This window comes from Trachemys scripta, chromosome 3 (assembly GCF_013100865.1).
Source record: "Trachemys scripta elegans isolate TJP31775 chromosome 3, CAS_Tse_1.0, whole genome shotgun sequence".
NCBI lineage: Eukaryota > Metazoa > Chordata > Testudines > Emydidae > Trachemys > Trachemys scripta.
The window spans coordinates 100827965-100848507 of NC_048300.1; the positions used below are offsets into that span (position 1 = coordinate 100827965).

Sequence of the window (20543 nt, forward strand, 5' to 3'; positions counted from 1 at the left end):
GTCAGGCATGACTTGCCCTTGGTGAATCCATGTTGATTGTTCCTGATCGCCTTCCTCTCCTCCAAGTGCTTCAAAATGGATTCCTTGAGGACCTGGTCCATGATTTTTCCGGGGACTGGGCTTATTTAGTCTGCAGAAGAGAAGAGCAAGGGGGATTTGATAGCAGCCTTCAACCACCTGAAGGGGAGTTCCAAAGAGGATGGAGCTCGGCTGTTCTCAGTGGTAGCAAATGACAGAACAAGGAGCAATGATCTCAAGTTGCAGTGGGGGAGGTCTAGGTTGGATTTTAGGACCTAGACCTAGGTCTAGGAGGGTGCTGAAGCACTGGAATGGGTTACCTAGGGAGGTGGTGTAATCTCCATCCTTAGAGGTTTTTAAGGCCCGGCTTGACAAGCCCTGGCTGGTATGATTTAGTTGGGGTTGGTCCTGCTTTGAGGAGGGGGTTGGACTAGATGACCTCCTGAGGTCTCTTCCAACCCTAATCTTCTATGATTCTATGACCCAGCATTGATGCCTGCTGTCTCAGCTATGTGCCTGACTGATGATGATCTGTCATTCATCACCATCTGGTGGACTACATCAACTTTCTCTGGTGTGATGTCCTCTCTGGAGTATACCTGATCTTAGATCATCCTCTGTGCTGATTCTCCCTCGCTTAAATTCAACAGCCTAGTTTTTTACTGTCGTATATGAAAGGGCATCATCCACCAGCGTTGCCACCATGTCCTCATGGATTTCCTTTGGGGACAAGCCATTCTTATGGAGGTACTTGATCACTGCTCAGATTTCATTCTTCTTCACTTTTCAAATCTTTGGTGACTGACTCACCACAACATGTCCTCATACAAGTTCTGCACTAATGAAAAAAAATGGCTTCTATCAAAGAAAAACATCAAAGTATTAGTATTTGGATCTGTGAAATCTGTTGAGCCCTAGTATATCATTAAATTGGTCAGGCTCCACACTTTCTGAAGGACCCTTGTATATGGCTATATTATACCTATATAGTGCAGGGACAGGCTTAAGGTTTTCAGAGTCACTGGTGGAGAGTGTGCTTTCCCAAGCTAGTTACCACGTATCTGTGTAACAAGTGTAGCTTTGATCATCACAGTGCTATCTCCCAACAACCAGCTGGTGCACAGAGGTCAAACTGTATCCAGTCTTCCAACTTGTCCAGACACTCCCTCTCATTGGGATGTTCAGTACCACTGGAAGTGAAACAGCCCCTCAACTTACAGAAGTGCAGGCCACTAAATAACAGTTACCTCCAACAAAGGTCCATTGGGATAAGGGGATATCTGAATCCTCCCCCCAAGCACACGGGGCAGGCGGCCATAATTTGTCCTGCATCAGTAGATGGTCATAACTGAAGGGGGAGTTAAAACTGGATACCTGAGAGCAAAGGTAGGAAAGCTTTAAAGGTAGATGTCACTTATTTGGAATAAATAATTGATGTTTGCCTTTCTTAAATGTATTATAGGATCATAATGCAACATAATTTATAGTGTAAGTCATATGAAACCTGCACAGCTTCAGGTACAATAACAGAGCACAAGGTACAGTTCAATGCATGCATTAAGGAAAGTCTAAGCACAACGTCTTCCAGATCACATAGATGAGGGTTGTTTAACGGTCAGGAAAATAGCAGGAAAAAATGCCACAGCCTAAGGGGCTGAGAGACTTAATGTCAGTTAATAACATCTCAGGCAGAGTATATGTGAATATGTTCCCAAGAGAATTCCAGGAGAGGATAAAAAATATTCCAGGCTGCTACTGACAGAGTTAATTTCTTGGCATATTAGTATTAATGCTCTGGGTGGCTATTGTATGTCTAATTATTTTCAGGGTGTTCAGAGCCATTGTGTAGGCATTCTTTTTTTAATGGCAAATATAAATAATATAAACAATTTTACAAATTCAAAATTCACTAGCCAAGAATATTCTCTAGTAATCACGTCAGGCCTGATTCACGAATGCACATGAACATGTGCTTAAGACCTTTTCTCTTTAGGACAGTACTTTAGCACCGACTTATCTTTAAGCATTTGCTTAAATCCTATTGAATCAAAGGGACTTACACACCAGTTTAAGTGTTGTCCTGGATGGAGATGCTTTCCTGAATTGGCAGTTTAAATCTGGATAGATAATACTCAATGTCCCCCCAAGGATGATTGAGGATAATTCTAACCATCTTTCATAAATGGGTCTGGTAATACAGGTAGGTTTCAGTGGCCACATTTTGGCATTATTTTATTCTTATTCAGTCTTTTGAGATTTTCTAAAGAAAAGGAAGGAAGAAAATTCATGAAAGGAATTCAGCAAAGTCTTTGATGTTCTGGGTGCTGTTTACCCATGTACTGGTCCTAACATCATCTCACCTTTCATTTCCTTATGATGGCTTGTCTATACGAACACTTAGTTGACGGCAAGCTGAGGTATAAATCCACTCTGCACGAGCCTGCTGCAGACTAAGGATGGGAGGTATGATTCCTAGCTTGAGTAAACAGACTTGTGCTAGTTCTTCTTGAGCTAGCATTCTACAAATAGCAGTGTGGACCCTGTGGCACTGGGGGCAGCTCAGGCTAGCCACCCGAGGTTAGACCCAGGGGGTCAGGCAGGCTTGGACTTGGGCAGCTAGCCCACAAGGTCACCCCTACTGCAACATTTTTAGTGCACTGAGTCAAGTAGAGCTAGCATAAGTCTTTCTATCTACGCTGGGATTCACACCAGCCAACTGCAGTGTAGACCTACCCTTTGTGTCCATGTGGACCCTGCTGCTGGGCACCCAAAGTTAAAGAGTGCTCTTTGAGCTACCCCACTTTAAAATGAGAGCAGACTAAAGTGCACTAGGGAACTTTTAGAGCATAGTAGCAGGGACCACATGGACACTTAGCATGCAGCAGGCTAGTGAGCAATAAATTTACAACTCAACATGCTGCAAACTAAGTGTGTGTACAGACAAGCCCGATGCATATTTTGATTTTTTACTAAGGGTGCATTTCAGTCCTGATGATGGTGTAGGATTTGCATACCTTATTTTTGGGATTCAGGTACTGACATCAGGTCACAGGTAGATGACTGCTATGTTTGTTGCAACCCATTCTAAACATTCTCTTTTTTCTGATATTTGCTTGCTGTTTTTCCCCCCACAATCTCTTCTGAGATAAGGAGTTTACTGTTACCTTTGTCCTAGTGTTGTTTTTTTTATCTGATTCAATTAGACATATGACTTCCTCTTCTGGACGATAATCTTTATTCATACCACAATCACAGTGTTTCTCTGAGGGCCTCACTAGCCTATATTTGTTCAACATCTCTTACTCCTGGGGCTGCGAGCTCTTGCTGGGCAGCGCAGCTGTAGAGCCATAGCCTGACCCGGTGTTCTGCGCTGCGCGGTGGTGTGGCTGACTCCCGCCCGGTGGCATGGCTGCCTGTCCTGGTGCTCTGGACGGTGTGGCAGTAGCGCCGCCAGCCACCAGTGCTCCAGGCAGCGCGGTAAGGGGGCAGGGAGCGGGGGGGTTGGATAGAGGGCTGGGGAGTTCAGGGTGGTGGTCAGGGAGTGGGGGTATGGATAGGGGTCGGGGCAGTCAGAGGACGGGGAACAGGGGGGTTGAATGGGGGTAGGGTTCCCGGGGGGCAACCAGGGGGGGGGGGGGGGGGGGAGAGGGAGGGGGGGGTCGGATGGGGAAGGGGGCCGGGCCACGCCTGGCTGTTTGGGGAGGCACAGTCTCCCCTAACCATCCCTCCATACAATTTCAGAAACCCGATGGCCAAAAAGGTTGCCCACCCCTGCAGTAGAGGCTCATACACTAAGCTTCAGAGGTTCAGAGTTTGATTCCGCCACTGACAAGGGTCTGTTGGCGTTACAATAGCACATGATTCAGATGAGTATTTGCTTCTAGTGGCCTGCAGAACCACAACCTGCCACCTTAGGCATATGACAGGGTGTTTTGTGTGTGTCTGTAGACTCTGTTGCACATACAGCACTGACTCTCCAATTCCACTTGCCTGTATGTTCTTCTCATGTGTACACTTAGACCTGTTGGCTTGCAACCCTGGGAACCACACAGTCATTTTCACTGGAACGTTCCCCCGGCCTTTCATACCTCTCTGTGACATTGGGACAATGTTTGTTGTTATCAGTTTCACCTGCTGGTTTATTGGTGCTGTAGGAAGCCTCATCCATCTCACAGTCAGATCATATTTGTTGTTGTCAGTTGTGCCTGCTTCTCTTTGAAGCACTTTACAAACTTAAAGTTATTTCCCCTATGTAGAGAGCCAGCATTAGGCCTAAATACCACTTATGTCTCACTTAAGCCTTATTGTGAAGGCACAAGTATTGCATAGGCCCTGTGCTTGTCCTCTGCATAAGGATAAAATCTACTCCCTGGGAAGTAGTGATTATTATCCTCATTATACAGGTGAGGAAACTGAGGAAGAAAATGACTTGCCCAAGGCCTCAAAACGTCAGCACCATATCCCAGCTTAGATATCAAGAATAGCTAACTTCAGTGGGAGTCAGCATCTTAGCTTGAATTAGTATTCAGGGACTTCTGGCTCCTATTGCTAAACTCTGATCAGTAGACCACACCTCTCCTTTTTAAACATTTGGTCCCTACCACTGAATTATTTGATACAAGCAAGAGGTTTTGAGGAGAGTATTACACTGAGGATGGTCATGAATAGTTATTTGCAAAATATGTGCATTAAAAACCAAGCTACATCTGGTTTGTGCATTATGAAAGACATCTCAGCCATATCAAATATTAACCATGTTACTTTCAAGGTAGGATTGACAATTAACATTAAAAACTTTAACATATGTGCACCAAGACAACTGCTTAAGCTAGCATTTCCCCAAATAACCATGACATAATGACACCCTCTCAGAATGGCTAAAGCCCCAGAACCATATCAATGCAAGTAAACATCTTAATAAGAGAGAGCCAGCAACCTCTACTTCTTAGCGGTATTTTGATGTATCTTTATCCAGAGTGATAAGCACCATAAAAATGTCTATCTTTAAAATAAATAGATACATTTCCTCACTCAATGTACATTATTAATCCATGTAGTCTCACCTTCTGGTCTTTCTGATTTAGGTGGCCTTCTCAAAGAATCCAGTTATTCTTATAATAATGTGTGTACAGGCTCATATGGGAGATGGATGAAGGCCTGCCATTTGCATCTCGAGCACAAACTTCCCTCAGATCTTTGCAGACTTTTGCTCTTAAGAACTATGTAGAAAACTTTCATTAATTTTCCTTTACTGCCACCAGCGTCGAAGAAATCTTGTTCATTACCATCTAACAAAAAAGAGACAAAGGCAGTAGGATTTCAAACAATCTGTTGATTCACATGCACATTAATAAGAGGCTAGGAGGATACTGAGGTAATATTGTGTATAGCTCTATTATGCCCCCTCTCTTCAGCACTAGAGAAGAACGGCAGCATCTCAGTTCTTTTCCAAACACTTCAGAGCCTTGTCAGAAAACAAAAATCTGGGGATACTCATAGCTAGCAGCATTCCAGTACTTGGTGGGTTAACAGTCTGGTCTCCTCAGTTTCTGGTGAGATTGGACACAGGCCACAGTTTTCCTAAGTGGTACAGATAGGTACTGGAATCAGCATATAAAATATCCATTCCCTGGATCTCTACAAGGTGTTCACTCTATAGGGCACAATCTTCTCCTCATAACCCAAGATAAGTCAAGTAAGAATTTACAACCTCTCACCTCATTAAGCTATACCCCCTTCTCTCTTTAACTGAGACAGAATCCCAATTTAAAGCTCTCTCCCTCTAGGTCCATAAAATACACTGATGTGGACACAGCAGCAAAATGAGGACAGACACATACATGGTATTAAGCAGCAGGTCACAACTTTTATTCAACTTTAACACTGGGGCGGGGCGCAACTCACCCATCACCCATACTCTCCCATACCAGCTATGTAACTGGTTCCAGTGTGGGCGTTACAGGGTTCCTTACGATATAACCCATAGCACAGGGTAGCTCTCCTCAGCCTCCCCCCGAAGAGGCCTAGCACTCTCCCCATTGCAAGGGGGACAGAGGGTGCAGCAGGGTGGGGACCTCAGTCTGTAAGGGCCACACAGTCTGACCTCAGCCTGCAAAGGCCACAAGGTCTCATTCTAGCCCATGAGCCCAAGGCCCATCACCAAAATCCCAGGTCTTTTATCTCTGGGCACTGTTCATTTTATTCTCTTAACCACATTGAAAACTGGCCACCGGGGGTGCCAGCAACTAGCTTAGTCACTCCCCCACCCAACGACACTGCCTGGTATCACACCCCGCCTGCCCAATCCATGCCCTCACGTTCCATAGTCATATGTGAACACCTCCATCTGACAAATGTATGCTATCATCCCTGAAAACTTCAGGCCAATTGTAGCAAATGTCCCTATGCTGTAACACTGAACCCCCTTGTCTCCAGGAATATCTTGGTGATCTCTCTATTTAATTTCTTTCTAGCCTTGCCCACATGAGCTGGGTCTGCTCCCAACCCTAGCCTATCAGTGAGTGCAGAAGTGGCATGAGCTGATCCCACTGCAAGCTTTGGCCCTGAAGCCCAGCTGAGATCCAGCTGCTGTCCTGGCTGCCCTCTTGTGGGCCCAATGTACTATAAAGTGCCGCAAATCCAGATGTTGTGTATACTCTGGGTAGCTTCTAAAACAAACAAGCAAATTGGGTTAGTTACATTTTGCCGTTCCCTGACATCTTTTCTTTGGTGTGGACATAAGTCCTTGATTTCTAGTGCCCTTTTTCCTGCACCTGCCATGGGCAAAAACCCCTTGCAGCCACTGACATTGCTGCTCCAATCCTGAAAAAATGAATACCAAGTTTACTTGAGTCAGGACTGCAGTAGCACAAGGTTTTTTTCAGTACTGTGCTGAATTAGTACCTTGTCAGGAAGCTGCCATCACCGTGCATGAACAGGAGGAGTGGCTACAGGCCCCGCATTTTGGGGCCACCCAAAAGCGCTTGTCTGCACATTCCTTCAACACCATAAGCCCCGGTTCCCTTCTGGTCTGTTTTTGAGTACTTTAAGTGCAAGGACACTATGTTGCACATCTGTAACATTTATGCATGCTGGGACCTGTCTGCAGCTGCCCCAGACACCAGCTCACTCATTCTCAAAGCACCAAATAAGGCAACAACAAATGCTGCCTTAAATAAAATGGCCTCTTTCTTTCACAGCTGCAGACCCATGACAGTGCCCTTCATAACTCTGTCAGGGTTTCCAATGTTATGGGTAACCTGTCATCTCTCTGGCGCCCACCTCTCCTGGACCACCCTGCTTAACATTTCCATACTATGAAATGCCCACCTGAGTCTGGGAAACCAGCCAACCTGCTCCAGTAGGACAGATCTGCTAGCTGGCCAGAGATAGTGGAGGGAGCCAACCCATGATAGGTCAAAGGCACCACAAATTGCACTACCTGGTATGTGGGTATGGGCTACCCACACTAAGTCCCTAAAGTCCACTAACTCTGAAAGACTGGCATTATAGGCCCTCACAGTCCACAGTGCAACCAACTCTTCGACTAGTCTCACAGCTGTCATGAGCCAGAGTTGTTTGGGCATGGTCCACGGATCCCTGCTGACCAACAGGGCAAGATCCCGGAATCTGTCATTCTGAAATCAAGAAATCATCAGCAACATCATTATCCATTCTTGGACACGTCCTGCATGAAAAAGGATGTTAAACCACAGGCGGTGCAAAATGAAGCCCCTCAGCAGCCTGATTATCAAGCAGTCTTAGCCAACTGTATATTTACAATATGGACCATGGGTTGGTTGTCACACCAGAACAGACTTTCTTGTTCTGAAAGTTTTCTTCCCAACTAGTGACTGCCACCAGTATAGGAAAAAATTTGATGAAGGCAATGTCCCCTGTAATACCCTGAGCCATCCAGCTTTCTGGCCATCTCTGTGTACACCACTCCCCTTGAAAGTAAATCCCAAAACCTATACCTCCCAAGGTGTCAGATTGTATCTGCAGCTCAGTCTTGAGCAACCAGACTGAACGCCCTATCGAAACCCCCATTAATCTCTTCCAGGAATCTTTCCCACACTTCTAAGTCTTCCTTCATTCCAAGTGCTTAATTTGTGCCAGGGCTGATCCCCAGCACCTCTAGCCTTGGAGGTTCATAGCCCCAGTACCTCTGGGCTTGCTGCACCATTTATAAATGTAAAAAATTTGCTTGAGCCCTGGTAGCTAATTGCTTGAGCCCTGGCACCTCTTTCATTACAAATTAAGCACTGTTCATTCCCCTTGTCATTCTTATAAAGTGGTGGGGTTCTCACACTTCAGAGGCCTCAGTTGCTAGACAAGCACTGGGAGCCACCACCTGGCATGCAAACTTTAGGTTCCCCATGACCACCAGTAGTTCCCTCGGAGTAATTTTCTTTGCCCCTTTGAAAGACCATATTAGTTCTCTGACCAATTCCAACTCCTCTGTAGAAACACCCTAACCTGTGTCCAGTTCAATTTATTTTATTTAGCATGTGCATAGTTGTCTAGCCAAGTGATGGCATTTTCAATGGCATGATGCAGTTCTTCTAGGCCACGGCTGAACGTAGTCAGCGGGCATTCATCGACAATGTGTGTCATCGTCTGTGTTGCACCGCAACTGCACAAAGGGCTGTCACAAAGGCCCCATCGATACTGGTTGGCTGCACAGAGGCCTTTCCCAGTCCAGAACCTGTTCAACAAGGACCATTGGCAATGGGGCAGGTCAAAACCAAGAGGGCAAATTGTGGAGTCGGTGATGAGGGACTGGTTGGGGATTATAACAGATATCCATTCCTCTCGCCAGAGTGTTTCCACTCTAGCATCCTGGCGTGGTGGATGAGACCATAATGGGCGACGTGACGGCAAACGTGCAGCTGGTGGCTTAAAAAGGTCATTGTGCAGTGGCAGGCTTGAGTTGGCATGTACTTTCTCCAGTAACTTGCCAGTGGCAACCTCTTGTCTAATATGAGAAGGAGCAATATTGCTCAGAACTGGAAGCCATGGAAGTGGAGTCGGACACAGGGTGCCAGAGATGATATGCATGGCGGCATGTAACTGCATATCCACCAGTTTGGTGTGTGACGATTGACTCCAAACTCGTGTGTAGTACTCCGCCACCGAATATGAGGTGGCAAGAGCTGACATCCGCAAAGTTGGTGCACGAGCACCCCATGATGAACCTGCCAGTTTGCTAAGAAGATCATTGCGTGTCTTAACTTTAGCTGCTGTCTTCTTCAGGTGGGCATGGTAACTCAGTGTGCGATCTAAAGTCACACCTAGATAGACTGGTTCTACTTCATGCTTCACCTTCTGACCATTCAGATAAACGTTCAGTTCGTGGATTGTGCTGGCGTGATGAAGATGGAACAAACTGGAGACTGTTTTTATAATGCTTGGCTGGAGGCACCAAGTCTTACAGTAGTCAGTTAACTTTATCATGTCCGGGTTTAAGGTGGCATCAAGCTCATGAAATGTCCAGGTCTGGATACTGCAACAGATATCACCTGCGTAAATGAACTTTTGTGAATGGTGATTTTCAAATATATTGATTTCAATTTCAACACAGAATACAGCATACACTGCTCACTTTATATTATTATTTATGTGGAACATGGAAAAGATCCAAAAATATTTATATATCTGGTATTTTATTATTGTTTAACAGTGCAATTAACACTGTGATTAATCGCAATTATTTTTTTAATAGTGTGATTAATTGTGATAATTTTTTTTAATTGTTTGACAGCCCTAATCATAACCAGAATTAGATACAGCAATGTTAAGGAGCATAAAGTAAGAATGGCAGTAAACTTAAAGCTTTGTTTTCTAACAGGTTTCCTAGCTGGAAATTCTCTTCCAGTTGTTTAGTTTTCCCTTGTGCTGAAGATTAATTAGGGGACATCAATCCCAAGAGTGATGTATGAAATACAGCTCCTGTCAGGGTCCTAGGTGCACAAGAGTTCAATAAGAGTGCCAAATGTTTGTGATAACACAGTTGAATCTGAAAAATGAAATAAACCAATCAGCCCAAGCATTTGTTCATTTGTTTTATGTCATAGTGACAGGATGCAGAGGGAAAGTTAAGGAGCTGCATTTATTAAACATTTGCATATAACCTTTACAGATCTTTTTTGCTTTTAAAAACCAAGGTGAATTCAAAGGAAGGGAGGGTATCTGAAAATTAGACAACCTTGATGGCAAATCATGAGGCTGTATTTGTTGAGTCCCCTTCCTTTCCTGATATTGACTAGTTGCACTTCAGATCGTGGCTACTTTACCAAGGTCACTTTTCTTGTAGAGTGAATTATGAACAGTGCGGTGCAATAATAATAATTTGTCTATCATCTGTCTGCCTTCTGTCTGTCACATTTATATTGAGCCAATCACTGTAGTATATAATACACCTTGCCCTTTAAGTTCAGAGGGTATGAATTAATAAATTCATTTCTTGATGTTGTCTGAAATATGCTGAAGCTGAGTGGATTTGCAGATGAAGCTTCTCTCCATGTTACTAAAGTAATCTTGCCATGAATGTTCACTTCTGATTTCTCCTGGTGGCAGCAATGATTAAAAATATTTATGCAGTGTTTGGGCCATATTATTCCTTGTTACATCCATAAACTCACTGAGACTTGCATAGACTTTTCATTATGTCATCAGGGCCCACACTTGGTACCACATTTTTACTGTCCATAAGTAGAAGATGGTTGTAGAAAGTTTTTGCAACATTTTCAGTTCTACTTGTAGCTCATGTATTTTCTATTGCCAAAGAGATGGAGAAAAGCAGTGGGGAGGAGACATGCATTTTAGTTGAAGTACTCTGTGTCTCTACACATATGCAGAGATCAGTGCAGGGCAACTCAGCTAGAAGGGTCTAGAAATATCTAGAAGTAGGATGCAGCTCACTAGCTGCTTCTGAAGATGTTCAGAAAGTTTTCATTAAGGGCAAGCAGTCTTGCAGGTGCCACACAAGCTCACCATCTGATCTCAGGGAAGGGGTTATAAATATAGGAGTTAAAGACAGCTGTATGAACTCAGCATCTTATTGATGCAGGACCAATAGATGTGTCTGCTGTGAGGGCTGCGTCCCAATGCCTGTACCACTTTGGATACAGGTGACTGTTTATTCCATTTTTACTGACTAGGGAAGCCCTCCAATAGGCTTAATGTTGGGTCAACTGCAGATGCTACCCACCAGCATCAACAGGTGGGGGAACTTGATAGGGCCAGTGGTGAAAGGAGGACAGTCTCAGCAGCAAGGGAGGGAGACACTTGCCAAGGAACAATAGGTAGCTCCTCCCCTGAGAGTAACTGGCACTCATTGGCTAGTTGGGAAAAAGAGGTGCTGATTGGCCAGCATTCCCCAGCTCCCACGATTTACCTGCTGCAGGGGCCATGTGGAGCCTCTATTGGCTTTGTTTCAGTAGAGAAAGTGTTACTCGCCAGCTTCCAGCAGCAGCAGCAGTCCTAAAGAAGCAAATGAAGTCTGGTAAGGTTTCTAGGGCCCCTCTCCCTGGGGCAGAGAGTCTCCTTGCATCTGGCTGCACCCCACCCCTAATCCAGCTTCTGGTGTGGGGAAGGAAAGGGCTCATGGGGCTTTGGCCAAGAGTACGGCCAGCGACCTGCAGATGCCTGCACCAGGAACTGCTCTGAGGGAGCCACACAGAATGACCAGTTCCTCCCCCCTCCCTGCCCCCCCGCTCCCTCGAGGGAGTCAGGAGTCAGGGCATAGGTAGTGTGCAGGCATGAGAAGGACCCAGGCATGGGAAGGACCCAGCCCTGCCCTAATGGAGGCACTGAGAGAAGTGAGCAAGGGTTCATTTGTGGACCTTTGCTGGGGAATAGTGGGCTTGGGAGTGCAACCCCATGGGAAAAGATGTGATAAATCTTCACAGGAATGGAGATCAGGCAAAGATCAATGGCCTGCAACCAGTGCAGAAGGAGAGTCACAAGTTGAGGGGAGCAGCTTGGCAAGAACTAGGAACTCGGTGGGGACAATTCGCTTTCCGGATGATAGTGAGTCAGAGGAGTGCATTCCTCCCGGATAGGATCCTGAACCCCCCATACAGCAGGTCCACAGGATGGATTCAGGGTCTGAGAGTAGTCAGAGTCAAACCTGCATTGAGGTGGACAAGGATGACAAGGAGCAGGTGACGGGCCTAGGCCTTACCTTGCTCCCGTTACCTGCCAAGAGTCCAGCAGGCCTCCTCAGGATGCAGTGGTTGGGTTCTCCAGTGGCCTGCAGATACTGATGGAGGGGATTGTGTACCTTGGCACTCAGGGGCAAGGGTGGCGGCCCAGGTCACTCCCCCCTTGGACATCCTTCTCCTTAAGGGATTTGTGGTGACCTGGTAAAAATCACTGGGGTTGATGGCCAATAGGTTGGGCAGCCTGCCTGACAAAATTGGTCCACTCTCAGGTTTGGGGTGGGACTGATATCCTGCAAATAAATATGGAGCAATTAAGAAAGGAATTTGTGGATTTATTTACCTACTGTTCAGGGAAGAGCAGACAGAGTAGGGAGAAAATAGCACACACACACACAAAGATGAGGACAAACCCTGCAGAACTAAGGTGCCTCAAACGCTTGAGAAATGGTCTGCAGCCTTTCGCATTTATGTGAGTATAATTTGTGTGAGGAGCCCCAAGAGGTATATTTCCTTGTCAGGCATTAGGACTTAATAGCGAGGGCTTATGCTACATATGGTGGGATAACTTGGTTAAAGTATGACAGAGGGAAGCTGAGGAGCCTGATTTACCCTGGGGAAAATATACAAGGAACTGTGTGATTCCTTATTGCTCCACCCAGCTGGAATTTACAGGCAGCAGGTTGCTGGTGCTAAAACCTGGTTTTCAAAATATTGTTCAAAAGCCAATGTGTGCTTTGCATTTAAGGATGGGGAATGCTTTCTCTCCCAATGCAGGTACAAACACTGCTATAGGAAGTGTGAGGGTCAACATAGTGTCCTCTGCTGTTCTGGGGATAAAGGGCAGTTCCAGCCAGAGAGTAGGAAAGGGGGTTCGCAAGGTCCCAGTGCTTCAGGGAATGCTATGGGGGGAGACAGTAACTATGGGAAAGGCTTCTTCTCCAATTAAGATACGGGGTTGTGGAATTTGTTATTGGACTACCCCAGGAAAATAGACGTAGCTTATTTATGGAATGGATTTTCAGCTGGTTTTCAAATCCCATACAAGGGCAGGAGGTGCCACTGTTGGGCAGAGAGCTTGAAGTCCATTAAAGGCTTTGAGCATATAGTAAGGCCAAAAATCAGCTTAGAGATGGCAACAGGGAAAGTGGCAGGTCTCTTCCCATGCATTCCAATGCTGGAATTACTCATGTCTTCCCTGGGTGTGGTACTGAAGAAGGTGAAGGGGGAATACAGGCTGATGACCACCTGCTGTACCCCCGGGGCTTATCCATAAAATGATTATATTGACCCATAGCTGTGTTCAGTGAGATACACGTCATTTGATTCTGTGGTAGCCATGGTTAGGAAGTCTGGGCCTGGGAAGATATTGGCAAAATGCGACATCAAGTCTGCATTCTGATTGCTTCCAGGGCATCCCAGGGACTTTAACTTGCTTGGGTTTCAGTTTGAGGGTCATTATTATTTTGATAAAGCCATGTCCATGGCGTGCTTCGGGTACCATCTTGCTTTTGAAAAATTCAGCTCCATGTTGGAGAAGGTGATTGTGCGTGAGATTGGCCTGCTTCCTGTGGAACAAGCAACAGAGGGTCCTGTGGCACCCTTGAGACTAACAGAAGTACTGGGAGCATAAGCTTTCGTGGGTAAGAACCTCACTTCTTCAGATGCAAGTAATGGAAATCTCCAGAGGCAGGTATATATCAGTGTGGAGATAACGAGGTTAGTTCAATCAGGGAGGGTGAGGTGCTCTGCTAGCAGTTGAGGTGTGAAACAGTTTCTCCTCCCTTGGTATTCACACCTCAACTGCTAGCAGAGCACCTCACCCTCCCTGATTGAACTAACCTCGTTATCTCCACACTGATATATACCTGCCTCTGGAGATTTCCATTACTTGCATCTGAAGAAGTGAGGTTCTTACCCACGAAAGCTTATGCTCCCAGTACTTCTGTTAGTCTCAAGGGTGCCACAGGACCCTCTGTTGCTTTTTACAGATTCAGACTAACACGGCTACCCCTCTGATCCTGTGGAACACTATCTCAATGACTTCTTATGTTCAGGAAGATTAGGGACAGACATCTGTGAGTACAACCTTTTGGCATTTCAGAATCTAGATGAGCGCCTTGGGAATCCCCCTCGCCATGAAAAAAAAAAACCATGCCCACAGTTTAACATACCTGGGCATTGAACTGATCATGAGTGACGGTAGGCTACCAAAGATATGGTGCACCTCAAAAGCCATTGGCCTCCTAAAGCCTGGAAAGGACACAAGTCAAGCATCAAGCTATCATCCCATATCATTATTGTCAGTGTGCTTCAAGGCACTGGAGCGGTTGGTCCTACAGCGCATATTACCCGACGTGGAGAGTATTTTGAGCCCTGACCAAGCCGGCTTTCGCCGAGGCCATAGCACAGGTGACCAAGTACTCTCGCTGACCACATTTATTGATAATGGCTTCCAGGGAAACTTGAAAACAAGTGCTGTTTTCATTGATCTAACAGTGGCATATGAAAAGGTATGGCCAACTGGCCTGCTTGTAAGGTATCACGGATCCTGTTACTTTGGGTCACAGGCACTGTTGAACTGTTCCTCCACGATAGGCAGTTCAGAGTCCATATGAGGGGGGGGAAGACAAGTGTTTGGAGATGACAATGGGTTACCCCAGGGCTCTATGCTTTCTCCAACCCTGTTCAACCTTTACATCAATGATCTGCCAACAACGGAGTCATAATAATGCTGCCGGCTTCTTATTTACAATGTCATCTGAAAGTGAAAACTGGTGTTCACAGGTCACTATTGTAGCAGGCGTTGCAATGTAGTTACATGCCAGATATGCTAAAGATTTATATGCCCCTTCATGCTCCGATCACCATTCAGCCAATCGCTCAGACAAACAAGTTTGTTTATATTTATGGCTGAACAAGAAGTAGGACTGAGTGGACTTGTAGGCTCTAAAGTTTTACGTTATTTTGTTTTTGAGTGCAGCCATGTAACAAAAAAAATCTACATTTGTAAATTGCACTTTCACAAAAAAGATTTTGTACTACAGTACTTATATGAGGTGAATTGAAAAATACTATTTCTTTTGTTTATCTTTTTTACAGTGCAAATATTTGTAATAAAAAATAATATAAAATGAGCACTGTATACTTCGTATTCTGTTTTGTAATTGAAATTAATATATTTGAAAATGTAGAAAAACATCCAAAAATATTTATAATAAATTTAAACTAGTATTCTATTCTTGCTTAACAGTGTGGATAAAACTGTGATTAATCGTGATTAATTTTTTAATCGAGTTAATGTGTTTTGAGTTAATTGCTTGACTTAACTGTGATTAATTGACAGCCCTAGTTATGATATTGTTGCCACTTTTGTGGGTGTTCCTGTTGGGAGTAGAGATTGGTGGGAGCCAGGTATTTCTTTGATGCAGTCTTGTTCATTTACAAGGAATGTACAAATTCCTGTATCTCTGAACACAGAAGAAACCAAGAATAAAAAGGAGCAGTTTCTTAGCTTACAGCCTTTAGCCCTTTTACCAACACCAGCCAGACCCAAAAGCTCTCTAGCTTTTTCCAGGATACACTGTGCTTGCTTGTTTCTTCTTGCCTTTTTTCCTCTCCCTCTCTTTCTGGTCTTGTCTGTGACCTAAGTCTCTGTGCGTTCACACTCCCACACACCACTATCCAAAAGAAATACTCAGGCCAAAAGCTCTTGGGTGGCTTCCCAAACACCTGTTGTCTTAGGTAGGGCTTATGTTTCCAATTATGTTAATTGAACAGTGAGTTCAGACCTTTCCACCTCAATGGGGTTTTAGCCCAATCCATAACAAGGTTTCATGCAGCAAAGAACAATACTAAATATATGATTGGTTTGGATATTAATTGAATAAGCTTTATCCAATAACCCAGCTGCTCATGAATGGCTGAGAATCAGTCCAATTACAAACACTCTAGAATATTTGGAACCCAAGTGCCAAACATTTGGGCAATAGTTGATGAAACATAATTTATGTGACAGCCTCAGAATACAACAAATTGGTGAAGCTGAATGCCTATGATGGAGTGACAGCCCCTGCTGGCCAACAATGGATAGTGCTCATATGGGGTAATCCTGACTTGTTAACCAGAGAAAAGGAAAGAAAACATGGAGTGTTCATAGGCAGAAAGTTATAGGTGGAGTAAGGGCACAATTCAGAAAAAAAAATGTGTAGGAAAATAGAAATATATAATGGGTACCTGACAAAGCATTTACTATAGCAGAACTAGTGAGTGCTTCTATAATATATACCTCCCTCCCTCCCTCTGCATTCATCCTGCTTTTCTTATTACTGTTCTTGCTAACTCAAAGCAAATGGGAGGAAAAATTGACATCTACAACCTCAGATGCTCTGGGCATCTACTGGACATGCATTTGAAACAATATTTAAATTAGACTCAAAACATAATTATCTGATCTCCCCTCCCACCCATACTCCCCCCGCTGTTGTTGCAAGATAACAGTTCTGTTGTACAGACTTTCTCTCCCAGCTGAACTGCATGCTTGCTTTGCATGCATTACAGTTCTGGTGCATTCATTCAAGGGATATAAGACCCTACTAAATCTTAAAAGAGTTTAAGACAATACAAAGGAAGTTTATTTTGCTGAGCATGATTTGTAACTACCTGCAGTTCACTTTAGACTAGGAGAGTTTTATTTGCCAGGAAAAAAGAAGTACACTTCTCTTTCATATATTGATCATTACATAAATATTTTTCATGCAAAAGATTTGTTAAATTAAAAAGCATTAAAATTATATCACCTAGCTCTTTTATATTGAAAGGCTGCATATATTACAGGGGGAAAAGGGATCTAATGCTGAGCTAGAAAGGTATAAATAATGATAAGACCCCTCCAAAACAAAAATCTGCTTTTGACTTGCTATCTTTGGAATTCTTTTGGCAGGTAGGTGTCTCTCCTGTTAATAACGGACTTCAGCTGAGATTTTTAAAGGGGACTTCAGAATTTAGGTGTCCAACTAACACTGACGTTCAATAGGAGTTGGGTACCTACCTCCCTTTGGCCTCCTTGAAAATTTCAATTTTAACTCCTTGGGGTCCCCTTAAGGTACACTCTGACCAGTGATCTTCACTTTTCCCGTGTAAAGATATAAAACATTGCAAGGTAGTTCAATGGTTTCAATTTTAAAGGGAGGCAGAGTATTGGATTACAAAGGTCCCTGCATCATTGGAGCCACAAATTTAAACAAGGTTCTAAACCCCTTAGATATAATCACAAGAATTTCATTCTCAGATGGGTGATTACAAAATGTCAGCCAGGAATTCCTGGTTTCATAAGGATCCTAAAACACCCTTCTTTGTCCCATAGAGCTGCAATTTTTTGAAACAACAGCAATATGCAATATACATGCAATGCTTTTTGAGGGCCATTCATGTGAAATTCTGATAAACATATATCAACTGGCACTGGGGTTATGACTACTTTGAATTTAAAGCAGAATGGGTAAACTAATCAAACATCCCAATTCAATTATAATTTTTTTTACAAAGAACAGAAGTATATCACTCATCCAACTAGTGAATGAAAAAACTGATCAGCTAGCAGATGTCCTTGTTTTAGGACAGTTACCCTTCAGGGCCCCAGTAGCCTAATGGATGAGGCAATAGCTTTCTAAGTCAGAGATTGTGGGTTTAAGTCCCATCTGGGGTGAAAAACTACTTTCTTTCCCCTCTATTTGACATTGGTGAGGCCTCATCTAGAGTACTGTGTCCAGTTTTGGGCCCCACACTACAAGAAGGATGTGGAAAAATTGGAAAGAGTCCAGCGGAGGGCAACAAAAATGATTAGGGAGCTGGAGCACATGACTTAGGAGGAGAGGCTGAGGGAACTGGGATTGTTTAGTCTGCAGAAGAGAAGAATGAGGGGGGATTTGATAGCTGCTTTCAACTACCTGAAAGGGGGTTCCAAAGAGGATGGATCTAGACTGTTCTCAGTGGTACCAGATGACAGAACAAGGAGTGATGGTCTCAAGTTGCAGTGGGGGAGGTTTAGGTTGGATATTAGGGTAAAACTTTTTCACTAGGAGGGTGGTGAACCACTGGAGTGGGTTCCCTAGGGAGGTGGTGGAATCTCCTTCCTAGAGGTTTTTAAGGTCGGGTTTGACAAAGCCCTGGCTGGGATGATTTAGTTGGGAATTGGTCCTGCTTTGAGCAGAGGGTTGGACTAGATGACCTCGTGAGGTCCCTTCCAACCCTGATATTCTATGATTCTATTCTATGACAAGCAGCAATTTCTGTATAAAACTGAACTGACTGTTTATATGTGGGGTTAGAGCAGAAACTACAATGATACAAAGTCTCTTGTTAAATGGTGGCAACAGTGCAGTATTTATTTTATTTGTGGTGGTGTTGTAGCCATGATGATCCCAGGACATTAGCGATAAGGTGAGTGAGGTAATGTCTTTCATTGAACTAACTTCTGTTGATGAAAGAGGCAAGGTCCTGAGCTATACAGAGCTCTTCTTCAGGTCTGGAAAACATATTCAGAGTGTCATAGCTAAATAGAAGGTGAAAGAGATTGTGTAGCATAAGTAGTTAACATGCCTTCTAAGGGACCATTTAAGGCAGGGGTGGCGAACATATGGCTCTGGAGCCATATGCAGCTCTTCAGAAGTTAATATGCGGCTCCTTGTATAGGGACCAACTCTGGGGCTGGAGCTACAGACGCCAACTTTCCAATATGCCAGGGGGTGCTCACTGCTCAACCCCTGGCTCTGCCACAGGCCCTGCCCCCACTCCACTCCTTCCCACCCCCTCCCCTGAGCCTGCCATGCCCTCGCTCCTCCCTCCTCTCCCCCAAGAGCCTCCTGCATGCCATGAAACAGCTGATCAAAAGGTGCGGGGAGGGAGAGGAAGGCGCTGGTCAGCAGGGCTGCTGGTGGGTGGGAGGTGCTGGGAGCGGGGTGGGGGAGCTGATGGGGGTGTTGCAGACGTATTACTGTGTCTCTTTGGCAATGTACATTGGTAAATTCTGGCTCCTTCTCAGGCTCAGGTTGGCCACCCCTGATTTAAGGTGATGTGGTGTATTAACATCCCTGCAATCATAGGACCAAAAAAGAGGATTAGTGGTTTATGGATTGTTATAAATGAGACATGAATCCAGTGTCTTTATGAAGACCATGATTTTTAGGATCTAGCAAAGTTATTAATTTAAGCTCCCAGGCTCGACTTTTGAAAGTTTTATTCAGGTTTCCTTTGAGGATGAGGACTATGAAAAGTGTTCACTCACAGATCCTATACATGTCTACCACATCATGTGGTGTACCTCATCCAGTGCACTAAATGCCCCAATAACAACTATGTGGATGAAACCAGACAATCACAATGCTCTTCAATGAACTCACACTGAAAGATGATAAAAGACAAAAACACCATATCACCTGTGGGTGAACACTTTACACAAAACAGTCATTCTATATCTGACCTCTCAAGCCTCGTCCTTAAAGAAACCTGCACAACACCTTCAAAAGACTAGCCTGGGAGTTTAAATTCATAACTTTGCTAGACACTATGGGGCTGTCTACACAGCAACTAGACACATGTGGCTAGCCTGTGCCAGCTGACTCGTGCTCGTGGGGCTCGGGCTGTGGGGCTATTTCATTGCTGTGTAGACTTCCTAGTTTGGGCTGAAGCCCAGGCTTTAGGACCCTCTGAGGTAGGAATATTTAGCTGTGGGAATAGCTGTGGGTAGGAATATTTAGCTGTAACATTTAGCTGTGACACACCCAGTACCTTTCCCTGCGTGGCTCGAAAGCTTGTCTCTCTCACCAACAGAAGTTGGTCCAATAAAAGATATTACCTTACCCATCTTGTCTCTCCAATATCCCGGGACCAAATTTTTGTGTACAGTGCCAGCCTATGAACCTCTTTAGTCCCACGTAAGCCCTGGGCTTCACTGGACTTCAATGGAATTACACTGATTTATACCAGCTGAGGATCTGGTCCTCCGATGTCTATATAAATCTCAGATTATGGTTGAAATGGCCATCAAAGGGTGCCAACTGTTGTCCCGTTGTGGGCAATTTTATGATATAGGAAACTAGATACTATAGTGATGGGTATTGTAAAAGAACTGAAATAGAACAGAATATCCACTGGGAAGTTAACTGAGATTATACACTTGGTTCATTCAGGCCACCAAGCAGTCATCAGATGGTAACAACTTTGTCACTACTAACACAGAACAGAATGGAATACATGTCCTAGAGCTGAAAAGTTCCATATCTCATTAACAATCCCCTGAGCCATGCCTGTCACCAGTAGCTTTAAGTTTTAATTTCTCAGCTTTCATTTGTCACCAAGGCT

At 44.4% G+C, this 20543-nt stretch overlaps 1 protein-coding gene and 1 long non-coding RNA gene across 3 annotated transcripts in view; both read right to left on the reverse strand.

Annotated features, from left to right (window-relative positions):
* LOC117874881 overlaps positions 1–20543 on the reverse strand; it is a 364430-nt gene that overhangs the window by 12104 nt on the left and 331783 nt on the right. The window contains exon 8 of the long non-coding RNA XR_004645101.1: positions 5082–5306. This is a non-coding gene — a long non-coding RNA (uncharacterized LOC117874881). The remainder of the gene's footprint in view (positions 1–5081; positions 5307–20543) is intronic.
* Positions 5327–13762, reverse strand: LOC117874878. 2 transcript variants are annotated; one of them, XM_034765521.1, is made up of 3 exons: positions 12206–13762; positions 11417–11502; positions 5327–9539 (listed from the first exon to the last, which is right to left on the reverse strand). In XM_034765521.1, the coding sequence occupies exons 2-3, from the start codon at positions 11430–11432 to the stop codon at positions 8518–8520; spliced, it is 1038 nt and encodes a 345-aa protein (XP_034621412.1). In that variant the 5' UTR covers positions 11433–11502; positions 12206–13762; the 3' UTR covers positions 5327–8517. The 2 variants fall into 2 exon arrangements, with proteins under 2 accessions (XP_034621412.1, XP_034621413.1); XM_034765522.1 differs by lacking the exon at positions 12206–13762 and having other exon boundaries at positions 11417–11651.